This window comes from Lipophrys pholis (assembly GCF_963383615.2).
Source record: "Lipophrys pholis genome assembly, chromosome: 9".
Taxonomy (NCBI): domain Eukaryota; kingdom Metazoa; phylum Chordata; class Actinopteri; order Blenniiformes; family Blenniidae; genus Lipophrys; species Lipophrys pholis.
The window spans coordinates 23,476,974-23,493,870 of NC_137639.1; the positions used below are offsets into that span (position 1 = coordinate 23,476,974).

The following is a 16,897-nucleotide window of genomic DNA, read 5'->3' on the forward strand; positions in this document are numbered from 1 at the left end:
TCTTTCTGTCAATGGCACATCTTAATTCATTCCCTCTTCTATTTTTTTTCTCCTCAAAATGTTATTTAAGTGAATGATTCATCATTTAAATGCTCTGTGCCCCCCCCCCACACCACCCCCCAACCCCCCACCCTGTCCAGTCCTGTTGCCCTCTGAACACTGATGGTGAACACAGGATGACACATCGCGGTGGAAATGGCAACGATACACGAGTGTCTGGAGTCCCAGGGTGTGTTTGTGGATGGACTATCAGCTACTTTGTCTAGTCTCCTACATAGAACCAGCGTGGATCATCCTCAGCTGGTCCCTTTTTTTTTTCTTCTTCTTTTTCTTTTTCTTTTTCTTCTTCTTCTTCTTCTTCTTCCTCTGTGGGCTGGGACAAATTCCCAGCGTAAAGATCAACAACGACAAGAACAACAAAAAAGGCAATTCAAGTTCAACTTTGCTGAAATCTATTCGCCCCAGTTCGTTTGAGTTCAGTTTAAGTCTTGTTGCAAGAAACTATGGCAACTAGCCCTAAGGAAGTGTGACAGCCAATCAGATCCAAGGGTAAGACTTCAAATGGTTTTCAATTGGGTGGCTGGATTTCTTCTTTTTATTGGGATGTCCGCCTCTCCTCTCCTCTCCCCTCCTCACCTCACCTCTCCTCTCCTCTCCTGTATAAATGCTTTGTGTGGCGCGCATGATTCAACAAGCTCAACCTGTGGCTTGCTCAAACACACACGCAGACACACACAGACAGACACACACACACACACACACACACACACACACCGACAGACACACACAAACATACACACTCAGACAGACTCTGTCTCACCTGCACCTGTGAGCACAGGCTGACTTTAATGGACTTATACAGTTCAGACTGTGTCACCAAGCGCCTCAAGGTCTTTCAACTCTGCCTCAACCACGCCGATCCAACACACAGCTGTGCAAACACACACACACACACACACACACACACACACACACACACACACACACACACACACACACACACACACACTGTGATGTTTGGAAAAACTCTAATTAAAGTCTTGCTCCTCGCTTTTCCTGTCGACCCCGCTCCTCACTCTCCCACCCGCTGATACTGTACACCCTCCCAAGGCTAGTTGGCATGGTGACGCTGATGGGATGGCCGTTGCTAGGAGACGAAGAGAGCGGCCAGAAAGAGCATCGTCATGGTGAGGAGAAGGCGATCCCTGGACGGGCTGCTTCCGCTGACGCTCTTCTCCAGCTTGGGGACAAAAGGGTTATATTCATCTGGAAGAGCGAGACAAAGAGACATATTGGAGACAGTTAGTGGGATAAATACCTACAAACGTCAGGGGAATCAGTCAGATCCTGTTAGAAGTATCAAAGCTTGCTCATATACTTCTCACAAAGTCCTGTTTAATTAAGACGACAGCAGAACGTTGCTAGAACAAGCTGCCGATCTGATCTGAGTGATGACATTTTTAAACTTAATTTGGTTATTTTAGACATTTCTTCTTTTTCTATATATCGCTTACGTTCAGTTTAGGTTAGCTATGTCAGTTGTTTCCTGCCAGTTTCTTTTGGTTCAGATCACAGCAGATTGGTAAATTTAACAAGCTCCTACTTCAAAACAAGAGAGTCAGTGCTAAAATCATCTAGATAAGCCCTATTGGCAAAATTGGGAAGCACATAAACACACATATTTGGTAAAGATAGCAGCCGTCAGGGCGGGATGAGTCTCCATGACAACTTTGATGGTTATATAATTTCTAACATGTTCTTTTATGCTGCTCTGATTATTTTGTAAACTTTCAAAATGCTGGAATGAGATTCTTTTTTTTAATTAACTATAAACTAACACGTCAAAAGAATCAAAGAAATGTGTGTTTAAATGATCTTTTCTGAGTTTTGAAGTGCAAGCATCACTTGGTAGAACAACTTTCAAAGACACAGTTTGACTGAACAAGAGGCAGTTTTCAGACTCACACCCACTGAAATATGGTACGTTTGCACCAAAAATAACACACCAGCAGCACCACAGAGACTGCAGCTGTTATCAGAGCACACACACACACACACACACACACACACACACACACACACACACACACACACACACACACACACACACACACACACACACACACACACACACACACACACACACACACACACACACACACACACACACACACACACACACACACACCTGGGCCTGTTCTTTAGACACTTCTCTTGAGGGCTACACGTGGAACATTGGTGTTGATGTCTGGTCTGGGTAGCAGACAGTTCACTGCACGTCGATGAGACACGTGTGGCCAGACACACCTGCTGTAGTCACTCCATTAATGAGACCGGAGACGAGACAGAAGCACAGACTTCTGTCTGTGCAGTGGTGGCTGGTGCTGATTAGTGACTATCGTCTTTATGGCATCAAACTAAAGGAGGGGATAATTCTCAGTGTTTCCAGAAAAAGTTTCCAGCTGCTTCGCCGGTCAGACAGCAGAGTAATGACTGGCTGACACCTGGTTTTAGAGATGGCCTCCATTGGTATGCTCGACTGGAAGATCTAATGAGGTCTATGAGGCAGCGGAGCTCAGGTTAAGTGCTTTGACCGCTCCGTAAACCGAGTATGCAGCCGAAAGGTCGGGACACTGCTGCCTCACGGTGTTGCGTTGGTGAGTGACAGGGGGATGTGGTTTTGAGCACACAAATAGCAGACTGAGGAATGTCTCGTACAATTGGTTTGAAAGTGTACACAACATGCTCGTCAGAGGCCGTGTGTGTGCACGGCCTCTGACAAACAGCCGTGTCGATGTACATAAAGGAGCCACCTTATTGGTAATAAGACCAAACACCAAGCGGCAGCTTAATGTCATGCTAACAAAGAACGAGACCGGCTGTGTTCGTCGGAGTGTGTGTGCACTAATGTGCGTATACCGTAATTTCCAGACTATTGAGCACACCTGAATATAAGCTACACCCACCACATTTAATTGCATTAGTGGCAGGAAGCTTGTTAACCCGTAAAAATCCATAAATTAGCAGCGTCATTGTTCAAAGTGTGTGGAAAAAAGTAGGGGCTTATACTCTGGATATTACGGTATTTGTATCAATTGAGTAAAAAGTTTTGTAAAATAAAAAAAAAAAAAAAAAGCAAGTGACTATTCGTATGAATACAGAACAACAGGGGACCTCTATTTCTAAGTATTATAGAAAAATAGTAACACTGGCCATTTTTGACAGTTAAAGAAGTATTGTGAAAAAAATTCAGTATTCAACTATTCAAGAGTTGCTTGATTCTCAAATTACCTACTAACTACTAATGCATGTAACTTTATATTTCTATCATTATAGTTCACCTCTGCCACAAAACAATGCTGAACTATTAATCATGTAAAAATATAATGTCAAAAGTAAATTCATATCAAAACCCATTAAGCTTCATTTCATTCAACACACCAGCCATATTTGAGAAGTTTGCACTCTACACACACTTCATTTTGACATCACACTCATTTAATTGGACTATGTCGTTGCAGAGATATACTTTTTTTCATTTCAGGGATGTATAATTTTCGAGCACAGCCTAAAAAAAAACAACAACCTTGGATTCAAAAGGTTAAATATTCTCGTTGAAGAGCCACGTACGGCTCCATCTGATCTCATTAGAGGCAGACCAGTGAAATAACAGCGTAATGACCTCTGAGCACTGACAGCTCCAAATGTTTCTCTTTGTTTTAGAGTGAAGAAGTGCAGAGTACAGTCTGAAAATGTTCACGGCCAATGTGCCTTTCTTAAGACTGATGTGAAAACGTTGCTTTGCCACAATGTCTTCCTCCAAAAGTTACGCTGGTTGAAGCCTATCACTTCCAGCTTACGGATTATCTCACCACAGCATATCACCACTACAGAGACATCAGTGTTCGATGACTGCAGTAATTGCATTTCTTTCCTAAATTGGCCAATCGACAGAGACAGAGAAGCTTGCAAACGTATCAAAGTCAAGCCTGAGAAGGAAACGTCTACACCACACAAACTCGACAGAAGAGGAAAAACACAGACCGGCAGTGATCCAAAGCATTTCAAAAGAAGCAAAAAGTGAAAGCGCTGACTTGGCCAAGATTTGTCAGCTAACTTGATTCCAACAGAGGAACTAATTATTTTGACGGCAAAGATGGAAAAACACGAGCCCACTAAGAAAAGAAGGGATCTGCTGACGATGATCGTCCTCTCCCCACAAATATATATATATATATATATATATATATATATATATATATATATATATATATATATATATATATATATATATATATATATATATATATATATATATATATATATATATATATGTTATAGATATGACTAGAATTGAATCAATTAACCTACAATGTGTAGTAATTCTATTAATTGTAAAGTATACTGTGAAGGAAATGGAATGCTCCCAACATAAGTCAAGCCTTTCCACTATTTTGAAGTCTTAATATGTTTAGAAGAGTATTTTTGGATTGCACCACTCGCTACCATCCATGATTTCAATCGGATGGTGTAAGTATAGTCATATTGAAGAGTTTACATGGTACATATATAATCGGGTCGGCATTTAATTGGATTACTTTTGGTCCATGTAACCACAGCTATTGTGTTTTGAGCATTTCTTCCCAGTTAATGCTGCTCAAATGCATTGAAGCACATTTTGGACTTAAGCCCGGAATCATTTATTTCTGCGTTTCAATAGGGAATAGAAGTTTTCTTCGCGTGATAACATTTAATTTATCTGTAAAGTGGATAAAGAAACAATTTCAAGGCACCTTCATCATTTCTAGGAAAAACAAAAACAACAAAAAGCCTTAATTTCAAATGGAAACACAAACTGGGCATTTAAGCAAATCTGATCCGTGTTTTTCTTTTTCTTTCTTTTTTTTGGGGGGATTTCTGCTCCAACAAGTTAACACAAGCGTCTTAATTTGCTCATTTTGCCAAACCCTATTTGTCACGCACCCATGTACACTCGCACTACAAAGAAACATTAATTACTCCAATTTATAAAGCGTTTCTTGAAAAGTGGTTTGAAAACTTGAAATGATGTTTGCATGTTGACAGCAGTGGGTGTTGATAAAGCTTTTGTTTACTGACACCTCCGCTGGCCCTTGTTGACGGATTTAAAGTGAAAGAGAAAGATGGAAATAACCACAAAGCCTCTGTCTTTTTAAGAAATGACTCTGCTGATACAGAATGTGTTTTACATATCAATGACCACTGGCAAGATTCTTCAATATCATCTGTTTGGCTGCTGCAGTGTTTCATGTTAATCTGCTGGATACGAATTTATTGAGACATTTGAAAATAAGTATTTTCTTTCATGTTGATGTAATTTGATGCACGATAAATTAATTTGTCATATCTAATTTGAAAGAATGGTTTTGGTTTTTTTTTTACTTTCCGGGACACACACATGAATTCAGGATAGCAGTTAACCGTTGGGATGTTGAAGTGGTCGTACACCTCTTTATCGCACTCGATGTACTCAAGTTCTTTTATGTACAACAAGCAGCCATCAAGGCATTTTATTTAAATATAAACTTGCCTGTATAATGCTGATGCTAAGCTCACATTTTTTTTTTGTATATATATTTCTGTTTTTGTGGTCATATGCATTATGTCAGTCATTCATTTCAGTACTTTGCTATAATAGTTCTCACAGCGTAAGATGCAGAGGCCTAAATGGAGCATATGGGCCATAAGAGAGTGTCTCCTTCTGTGTTGTAGTGGAGAGGGCAATACATTTAGCATGTCTAATGAGCAGTGAATCCAAACCGTATTGATGGGATTAAAATAATATATAACCCCTCCGGCTTATCACAATTAAATGCAGCAAACCCATAAACTACATGTATTTTAAAAGCTAAGAATAGCACAGCTGTTGAATCTCACATATTGAGAATGAATCACAGGTGATTAACTCGATTCAAGCCACACCAAAGTTTTAACTGGACAAACGAAAGCCGATCCATAGGCAATGAATGGCATTGTTAGCGGGTGCGAGCTATATTCTTTTACTTTGAAAGTAAAATCTATAGAGTCTGCTACAGATACAAATGCACCACATATTAACCAGGTCTCATAGTTTATGCTTAATGTAGTCTGAATTACATCATTACTTTTATCGTTTATCGGTTTTGTCCCCGCTGGAGTTGCCGCAGAAAAGGCGCAAAAACAAGTTTCCAAGTGGAAGTTGCACTGACTGCACTGACACTCACAGTAGGTTTTATGAAAATGAGAAATTATCAGTAAAGTTTTCATTGTTTTTACCAATCTACTCTCGGATTTCTTTTTCTTTTTATCCAATGTATCTCTCCTCCACAGTTTTTTCAATCACAAATCCCACCTTGCATAGATCTACTACAACACACTGTGTATTAAGGCGGTTTGGTTAAGCTCTGAGAAGATTTATTTTTTTTTTTTTTTTTTTTTCCACAGAAACATAAAACCCCAAACCAGGAGAAACACTGAGTCAATTTGGAACAGCTTTGTGTTTTGTTCTGCCACTGAAATCTGAGCTGATGTTGCTGGCAAAGTAACCCAAACACACAGTGGCTCAAAGGAGTGGTAATTGCTACAATAAAGAAAAAGCTTTGGATTTCTGGACTAATGGCCGGACCTGATAGTCAGATGCAGTAACCTGAGCCAACAGGGTGGGTAAATGAGTATCCTCCCACAGAAAGCCATCAGTAATCACATGGCTGCACAGGGAGCTGCTCGCACCATTCCATCTGCGTTGTAAATGAGATCTAAATGAAATCTAATACTAGAGGCCGTATTCAGGAGGGAACCTCTGTTGAGCTGGAGACACTGATTGAATGGGGCAGAACCCAGGAAATAAACTGTGAGCAGTGAAGGGGAGAAAGAGGCGGGCGGCTTTACAATACCAGCCGGCAGCATTCGGGTTAACACTTTCACACAAAGTAATCAGGCAGTCAGGAGTTCATGCGCTTGCAGCGTGTTTGCCGGCACTTTGTGAGGTGAACTTTGAATAACGGCAATTAAAACCTTGATGCGATTGAAGACTGAGAGCGAGGGAGGAGACGAGGAAGCTGGACCCGCTTCTTTGTTTTCAATTCATTTCACAACTCCCTGCTGATTTCCTCACTTCTTCTCGCACCACTTGGGTTATCCTATTAATTTAATTGGCATCATAGCACTACAGGTGAAAATGACCCTTAGGAGCAGAGCTAATTTGTGCTCGGCTATTGTGTCAGTCAATCACGACACATTAACAGTATCCCCATGTTCTCAATTTGGGCCCATTGTCGATGGGAGTACACAGAATACAGCTACTTTCACGTGGAAACAGTCTGCACCTTTATTTATATTCCTAAAGCCACTTGTAATTAGATGTACATCGTATGCGATGTGATGGAATTGGTTTACATTTTCTGCTTTTGTTTGGAGCGTCGTTTGAAGTATCTTTGGGGTTTTTAGCAGAGGAGAGGAGGAAAACAAGCAGTGAGAAAGCCTGATGGGAAAATACATTGTTGTTCAGTGGTGAACTGACTATATTGCCTGAGCCTATAGAATTGCGAGTGGCAGAGAGAGAGTGATAGGAGTCATATAGTAAGTTGTATTTACCCGGTGATGGACTGGTGGATGAAATGATGATTGGCTGAGATACTGTTAAAGAAGTAAAAACCTGTATAAAACCACAACTTCAACAAATAACAAGAATGATTTTTACACACTAAAAAGTCAATATACTGGTTTGCAAGGAAAACGGGGGGGGGGGGGGGGGGGGGGGGGGGTAGTGTGGAGAAAGAAAGAAACGAAGGCGGAGGCAAAAAAACCCCAACCCAAACAAACATGTGAGAGCAAAGTATCTCAACAAACCTGCATGACCTCCAGCTATTCACTGCAGCCAGTCAGGAGCCCGATCACGAAGATCATTGGAACCAACTGATTTATTGTGCAAGCACGAAAATGCAAGCGTGCACAAGTAGAATCATAACAACCCAGCACCACATATATATATATTTATATATTTTTTTTTACAACCTGCCTGGAGAAGAGCATGAAAGATGATTATGATTGATATCAGCATGTGTGGTTGTGTAATGGGTGGCAGCGAGCGAGGCCGGGCTAGGTGGGCATGTTGTGCTGAGCTGTTGCCATAACAAGAAGAATTAACCTCATGATCACTTGAGAAAATGAATTCTAAAGACCGTCTTTTTTTTTTTTTCATTTACTGCTCAGTTTCTCCAACCAACCTTGCTGCCAGAATTCAAGTTCCTCCAGAGCCAGCAGATTTAGCATCATTGCCATGATTTTTCCTCTCAAGAGCAACATAAAGACAAACAGGAAACACTTGGAAAAGATGAAGCTGACAAGGAATCTAAACAAGCTCCTCTCTCTCTTTTTTTTTTTCCTGAATGGGGTTTTATTACTTTTTGTGGTAAATTATCATGAAACTCGGTGTTCCTCGCTCATTCGGGTGTAAACGGCATGAAATGTGTGAAATGAATATTCATGTGGTTGTTTAGCAGGATCTGCAGCTTGCCAAGCCAGCTGGTGCTGTGAAGTTAACGGCACTGAATGTAATTTTTGAAAATGGCACATTTCACTTTGGTTCACCACTTTTTATGCTGCACGGTCAGCCTGCCATCCGATATCAACGATCCGTTTGCTGACACATAAAAAGGATAAGGCCGGTCATACTCCCGTTTTTTTTTTTTAAACTGTCAACAAGCCCAATGGAAACCGAGCGTGCTGTTTGCAATCTTCACAATTAGTGGCTCAGTATTAAACGGCGTCCAGCTGTAATAAGCCACGTTGAGACGAGCTCCGGGCCAACACAAAGTGTCAATACGTTCATTGAGTCCGCTGGATCCACGGGTACTTTGGGAATATTTGCGCCACGTCTGCCCCGGTCATGTGATCGCTAACCAAATTCTGATGGGATGCATAACGCAGCAGAGGTGGGAAGTAACGCCACGAGTAGAGATTTCAGTATTGGGTGCTTTCTATTCCGCACAGTCTCAAGACTGGCTCTTTGAAAAAGTGAGCACAGACTTTAACAATGGCCTTTTGACGAGCAGAGGTTACATCCTCTGGCCTGGAGGTATGAGTGGATGCTTGGTTTTGTCTATTGTGTAAATATTTTGCTGTGTCTGGCCTCCTGCAGTGTCCTGTGACGTCTGTCTCACGGCAGTGACACAATAGCTGGATGTGGTGAAACATTATTGTTCAGACTGTGGCTGCTTAACCCCCCCCCCCCCCATCAAATAGCTTATCTATTCCATTTAAGAGCACATGGCAGGATTCTTTTTTTTTAATGTGATTTTTGGGTCAAAAAAGTTGGATTTGGACCACTTTTGCCTGCAGCATGAACAAAGCCTTGAAGACTTCCAAACACAGTCTGGGAAAGTAAACTTTGAAAAAAGTCATCACATTTGTGTGGCCTTCGCTTTGGATTTCTCACCAGAACAGAGTAAAAAAAAAAAGAAGTTTTGTTCTTGCGTTTGGTTTTAGAGTTAAATTGTAGAGTTACTGTGAAAGGAAGAAAGCAGCCGATGTTAAACAGTCATGGATGATATATGCATACGTTTACAAATTAAGCCAAAATCAATTAAAAAGCAATCAAATGCCAACACTTCTTGTGTCAAGAAGGGGCAGAGAGCTTTCAGGGGGAATAAAGCAGCAGTCCTGCTGTCATGATTTTTTTTTTCCCTTTTTTAAATTTGGTTGAAATTGACAGAATTTGTAAAATCATCTTAAGTGCAAATTCATATATGTAACAGTGACAACATGTTATTTATCATATGTAACCATCTACAAAACAAGTTGTGCTTTTTATTACCGTGATTAACAATTATAACTTATAATAAGAGTTACTGTTTGCAACACTTTTGAAACCGCTGCCATAAAGTATTCACACACACCCAAAACATTGTTTTATCAGATATGTTGAGGGTAAAAAAAAAAGAAGAAAATAGTGTGATTAATTACGGCATTATTCACATGGTTTCCATGAGTCTGCTGCTATGGATCCAGACAGATGTGTTTCACGATGAGTCAGCTTCGTGTGTGTGTGTGTGTGTGTGTGTGTGTGTGTGTGTGTGTGTGTGTGTGTGTGTGTGTGTGTGTGTGTGTGTGTGTGTGTGTGTGTATGATGTGTGACTCACCAATATCATCAATTTTTAAGCCTGGTCTAAGCGTGTAGTCTGGTTCTGTCGGTTCTGGCTCATCATCCACGTCAGAGGCTGGGGGGGTGAGAGAGAGAGAGAGAGAGAGAGAGAGAGAGAGAGAGAGAGAGAGAGAGAGAGAGAGAGTTAGCCAGCTAAACAAATTGGGATGCAGGGAGTGATAGTTAAACCAGTGCTCCCACCTAAAGGACATCAATTATATTCAACTTGACATCTCGAGAGGAACATAAAAGCGAGTGTCGAGGGCCGGGTTGTAGGGGTTAAAAAAAAAAAAGCCTGGAGCAGACAGATTGACAAGCCACAACAACACGAGCAGTCCTGAATGAGAGCGAGAGGGAGAGGAAGGAGAGGAGAAAAGAGTGAATGTGAGGGGAGGCAGATCAAAATGAAGAGAGCCAGTGTGCGAAAAGGAACGAGAGGAGAGCGAGGGAGCTGAGGGGGCGAGAGAGGGGAGGAGAGGTTAATACTACAGGGCTGTGGAAGTTAAAAGGACCGGACAGGCCAGGGATCAAAGTGTGTGTGTGTGTGTGTGTGTGTGTGTGTGTGTGTGTGTGTGTGTGTGTGTGTGTGTGTGTGTGTGCTGAGAGAGTGAAGGGTGGCAGAAGAGTGAGAGAGGATAACACTACATATACATAGCAACCCACTGACCGCACACGGCAATAAATGGGTTCTGACAGGGGGGTGAGGGAGGGAAGGAGAGGACCTTCAAAGCTGGAGTTGCTCTTTTTTTTTTTGCAGCTGGAGATGGAGAAAAAGGGAGAGAGGGAAGGAGACGAGAAAAAGAGGTGCAAGGGGGAGTTCTTTGCTGCGAGTGAAAATGCTGCAGGGGAAACTCAGCAGGTGTATTAATAGCTCTGCCTGTTTCAGACTGTATTTAGATTGTGCATGCATCTGTAGGTATACACACACACACACACACACACACACACACACACACACACACACACACACACACACACACACACACACACACACACACACACACACACACACACACACACACACACACACACACACACACACACACACACACACACACACACACACAGGCTTACCCGTGGAGCAGCAGACGTACACTCGTAGTCTCAGACAGCTGCGTCCGTGGTGATGAGTGGGCGTGGCTGCGTAACACAAAATGCACAATATGTCATCAACATGCTACGCGCAGTCACACGGAGGATCTCCGAAGGACCAACAAACTAAAGTACCACTGCTGCAGAAAAATCCGAGGGGCTTGAGTTGTTTCATTAAATTTTTTTTTTCTTTTTTCATTGGAAACCATGATGACAGGAAAACATTGATTTGATAAAAGACACATTTTATGTGTGTAAAGTGACAATAGGGGGTGAATTGATATAATAAATGTGCTTTAGTCCAGTGGTTGTCCGTTGGTTTGGCTTTGGGACTCACCCCTTAAAGTCAAGAAGACACAATCTAAATAAAGAAAAATATTCAACTTTTCAAATGTATTGATTTAAAATAGTTTGATCTTGCAATGGTCCATCAGAATATTACAGAATCCTACAAAAAATATTACTTTACTGAAACAGGACATATTGACCAGCAAATGGTGATATAGAGCGGGAAAGGATCTTTTTTTAATGTTAATTTAGTTCCATTTCAAATCAAACCAAGTCTTCACTTTATCAGATTCAGCCATATTTAAAAGACTCAAATGTGTTTTCAAGCAGAAATATGAAGTAAATTGATCTTTACTGAGACGTACTTTCAAATTGTAGGTCCACTTGCCACTTTCAGTTTCACATGCACAAAACACATACGTTGCAATATACACACATGCATATAATCAATCTACTACTAAGAAGTCTGAACGTAAAAAACTACATTAATTTTTATCAATTTTTGTAAGGGGCAAGAGCCTGCAAAACACAGAAAACCGACCACTGACCCACTTTTTAATTGAACCAGCAGGGGGGGGGGCACAAAATAATCTTCGGTACAAAACCAGAATTGTAAAAGTTATGACAGCAGCAGATTGTCCGATATTTCACATTAAAAACGTCTAACTTGTAGGAGGAGAGTTATACTTTTCATCGCCGCTCAATCCAGACGGATTATTATACTTATTATGTGACAAACATGACCAAACCACATCAAGAACAACAAAGTCAGAAGACACTGTGAGAGGCAGTCACTTTCTAACACTTGTGTCTCCCCCTAAATTTGTTTTACTACACAACAAGAGAACAAGACAAGCACATGTAACAACCTGCTTTAATAAATCTAAAAAAAGACATTTTACAGAGCGTCTGAATCCTGAGTCAGGACCACCTGATCTTTATGTGGCTCGACTCAATGAGACCACCAAAAGAGGACCACACAGAAGAAAAGTCCCAAACTCAGTGATTCAGAAGATGCCCCAATGAAATTGGATAAATTCTACATCATTTATAAATTCTACTGAATATAGAGACTAACTTTTTCTGTAATAATGCAAATGGGATCATTTCAGAAAATGTGTGCAGTAATGTACTGAGCATATTATTTCACAGAGACCTGACCTGCTTTAACAGCTAAAATGGACTAAACTGCAGACCAGGAGCAGATTTTCCTGTACCAATGAGTAATGTGGTACATTTTTATTTGTTAAAGAAACTAATAAAAGTCAGATGAAAAGGAGAAGAACAAACCTGGGACAAGTGTCATTAAGAATTTCACGTCTTACAAAAATGGTTTAAAGAAACAATAATTTGAAAAAAGTTCCCAACTGCATGACTTTCCACTGATGAACACTTTGCATCCCGTGTGTAATGCCATCTTAATGTTTCTCATTTATTTATTTAAAAAAAATTATTTGAACTATTACATAAAAATTCTCATATCAAGTGTTTCCCCGTGGTACTCGTGTGTATAAACACAAAAAAAAGAAGCACCCAGCAGATCATTGACATGCCGCTGTGGCTTATTGGGACACTTACATAGTCACAGGCCATTGTTAATGTTATCAGTGACACCTGTGCTTTTCCTGCAGCGCCTTGTTAGAACGACTCCTATTAAAATGCCCCGTTAAAGCCGCCCAGGATTCTTTAAAGAAACACGCAATCACACGGGGGGGGGGGGTCAAACTTTCTCTTGACGGTCAGATCAATTTGAATAATAGAGCCGAACAATGCTCGCCACATTCCGACACGTTTCCAGCTGCAATCCCTTTGATTTATAAAATTGAAAGTTGTTTTTGAGGTTGTTTTTTTTTGTGAGTGCCAGCCTGCAGAGAACCAAACAAACAAGGCAACGTCTCTTTGTAGTGACAGCACGGCGCTGCTTTCTTATTTTGGAGCTGCAGAGAGAGAGAGAGAGAGAGAGAGAGAGAGAGAGAGAGAGAGAGAGAGAAAAAAAACTTTCGAGAGACGTCTCCCATCTAGTAATGTAGGTTAAACGAGTACCGCACTCATTATACGGTTTGTGCTCGGGAATATTTGTTTTTGAATTGTTTTATGACAATCTAAAAGTTCATCAATTACACCGCGCCACACTGGCACAAGGTGTTGTGAGCTAATTTGATTAGCAATCAACAAAATGGATGAGCCTGCTTGACTGCAGGGTAATTTGATTAAGCAGCCATTTGTTATCCCCAAATTACTCGAGGACAAACTTTGGCTAATCGGAGCTGAGTATTCATCAAATCTATGCAATAATAAAAAAAAAAAAGGAACTTCTTTAATTTTACAAGGAGTGTTTGTCGAAGAGCCTCACTGATCTCCAACTGGAGAGACAGACAGGAAATCATGTTGCTCCCACTTACAGATGTAGTAATACTCCTGGCCGACGTGGAACTCGTAGCCCAGCGAGAAGGCGCTGTAGCGCTGGAATTTCTCCGAGAACTTGATGGGCGCGTGCGGGGCGTGCGGCCGGTTACACTCCCACCTCTTGAAGCCCAGTTGGGGGTCACAGTTCCTGTAGCCACGGTAACTGACCATGTAGAGGACGTACTGCTCTCCGGTGCCCACCACGCGCTGGGTGTCATTGTAATGAGGGCAGTAGATGTCCAGGTAGTCGTTGACGTTCACCTGCATCGTGTATCCCTCCCTGCGAAGACTGGATAAACACACAGACAGAACAGAGAAAAATCATTATTTCTAAATTCAACTTCTCTCTTGCATAATCATGTTGTGCGACAATTTGTAACGGTCATATGTGTGCAGTGTAAAATGAGAAATGCACATTAGGAAGCAATAAAGGAAATGGATAAAACAGCATAACACAAATATTATTCATATGGTCTTCATGTAGAAATTAAGTGATTTTGAGAAAAGGAACAGGGCCAACAGTATTACATATATACTCTATAAGACCTGGTTGTCCTATTTTTTTTAAATGACATCATCCGTCGGTGTTCTCCAAGTGAATATACATACAGGTATTATGCAATATTTTTTAGACGCGATACGTGTTTTGCATGTTTCCCTCAGCCCTCAGTGTCCCATACATCACAGCAAAGACAACACAAGACTTCAGATCACCGCGTGGTTTGTTGTCTTTGGGATGCTTTCTGCTTGAATGTTCACCCCGTGTCAAACAAACCTTTGTCTGAGAGTTATCGAGTTATTAATAGCACAGAGTGTGTGTGTGTGTGTGTGTGTGTGTGTGTGTGTGTGTGTGTGTGTGTGTGTGTGTGTGTGTGTGTGTGTGTGTGTGTGTGTGTGTGTGTGTGTGTGTGTGTGTGTGTGTGTGCGTATCGGTGACTGCAGGGCTGCTGCATGCAAAGAATGTGGAGCTTGCTCTTCAGCATGGACTCAGGGCCCCAGGGCCACAGCTCCTTCTCCCGGTGTCAGCGCAGCGTTGTCCCTTAACCCCAACGCTCGTACATCAACCTGAGCGCAACGTTGCACTCACGTCAGCTGTCAACGTCCTGGCCACGTTTCTTTCCCCCCAAAGCTCATATATCAGCGTCAGCCCCAAAAAAGACTGGGTTTGACAGGAAGATAAGGTCTGATTCTGCGTCTGGGAGTGCATGCGGGTGGTGTATATGTGAGTGTAGTTTGTGTGACAAAGTGAAATAGATTCTTTCCTGACATCCGAAAAGCCTTCTTTCTCTCCCTATCACAGACACGGGCCCATATCTGGGTGACAGAGACAGGCTGCAGTTGTAAATCATACACACACCAATGAACATGTGTGCAACGAACGAGCTCACCCCCTCACGCGGCACAGTGGTGACACCAACACATCACAAGGGGGCAGCAGTGTGTCATCCTCCGTCTCACCCTGCCTCTCTCGCTCTTTGCCAGTTCTAGGTCATGTCTCCAGGGAGATTATTATTCAATTATTAAATGAAGATCGAAACACTGTTCTCCATGTCTCCCTCTCTCCATCAGTCCTCACCGCTCTATTCAAGCCCCCCAAAAGAAAAAAATAAATAAATCTCCATTTCTCTTATCCCTTTCTTTGAGACGAACAGGAATTTAAGATTAATTGTTCAACATTCATCTTCTCCTCTCCTCTGCTCATTACATCATTCACTAGCCTGAAGATGAGATTTACTTCTTGTGGTATTAGTGGAAGGAAGAAGCGTAAAATGCTTCAAGGGAACTATATTTATGTTTTATATTTATAATTGAGAAATTGTGCAAATTGATTTTTAAAAAAAAGTGAGCGACAGCGACCGAAAGAAAGAAAAGCAAGTGGAGAGTTTTAGACCAAATAAAAAGCAAGATTTCTAAGCTGAGGGGATAATGGGAGAAAAGGAAGCAAGAAAAATAAGAGGGAGGACAGCTCAGGGCATCTTGACAGCAAATCGCCTCTCTAAAATAAAACCTGACATTGGGATTCCTGCTGTGTGTATCTGTGCACACACACCTGCTGCAGAGTGAGCGTGCGAGGGAGGTTCCTGTGTGACGTCTGAGCATATTGCACTGTAATCTGCCTCTCCTTCATTTGATGAGGAGCATCTTTAGGGACATGCAAACACACGAAACACACAAGCAGAGTCTGAAAGGCAAACCCGATAACATGTAAAAGTGATATCAGAGTCCTTGAAGATTACAACATGTTTTAGTTTCATGTCATGGTTAATCAGGGAATCAAAAGTGAACAATTTCAGAGAGGGATTATATTACAGAGAGCCTGTGGAGGGGGGGGGGTTCTTTTTTTTCTTTAATCTGTACACTTTCCTGGAGTCTTATCTTTACCTGACAATAATGCTGCTGCCTGGTGTGAGCAGAAATATCTAGAAACAATCTGTAGTTGTAAGTCCTCATATAATATAAATTATATGAAAAGGTCAAATTTGACATTATAGAGGTAATAAAATAAAATAAAATAAAATAAAATAAAATAAAATAAAATAAAATAAAATAAAATAAAATAAAATAAAATAAAATAAAATTAAATTAAATTAAATTAAATTAAATAAACTGGTAAAATGTAATTGATAAATTACATATAGATTAAAATTGAGCTGTTCTAAATGGGTAAAAACATCTATGACAAACAAAATACAATATGTGGTATTGTATTTCTTCTCTTGCTCTTCTGGTTATTTATTTTTATTCAACATTTATTAAGATATTATATTATACTCAACGGGGGATTGAGTGACTAGATCTCCTTCACCAACAGATTGGAAAAAATAAATCCAATAAATGTATTTTAAAATGCAAGTTAAATAATGCTGGCACACATTGCTCATGCTGCTCTCTGTTACACAGTACCTACAGTCTGCTTAAAGACAATGACAATTAAATATATATTTTAACCTT

General features: G+C 40.9%; 1 protein-coding gene across 2 annotated transcripts in view; it reads right to left on the reverse strand.

Moving 5' to 3' along the window:
- Positions 1-342: 342 nt before the first annotated feature.
- The window catches only part of efna3b (ephrin-A3b), a 64,334-nt gene continuing 47,779 nt past the window's right edge, over positions 343-16,897 (reverse strand). Inside the window, exons 1-5 of one of the 2 annotated variants that reach the window (XM_080471871.1) lie at positions 15,996-16,057; positions 13,942-14,234; positions 11,234-11,299; positions 10,158-10,235; positions 343-1,266 (exon numbers count right to left, since the gene is read on the reverse strand). In XM_080471871.1, coding sequence (XP_080327997.1) covers positions 1,148-1,266; positions 10,158-10,235; positions 11,234-11,299; positions 13,942-14,234; positions 15,996-16,045 — 606 coding nt within the window. In that variant the 5' untranslated portion in view covers positions 16,046-16,057 and the 3' untranslated portion in view covers positions 343-1,147. Of the gene's footprint in view, positions 1,267-10,157; positions 10,236-11,233; positions 11,300-13,941; positions 14,235-15,995; positions 16,058-16,897 lie in introns of those variants that run through there. The other variant, XM_080471870.1, reaches the window with a different exon arrangement.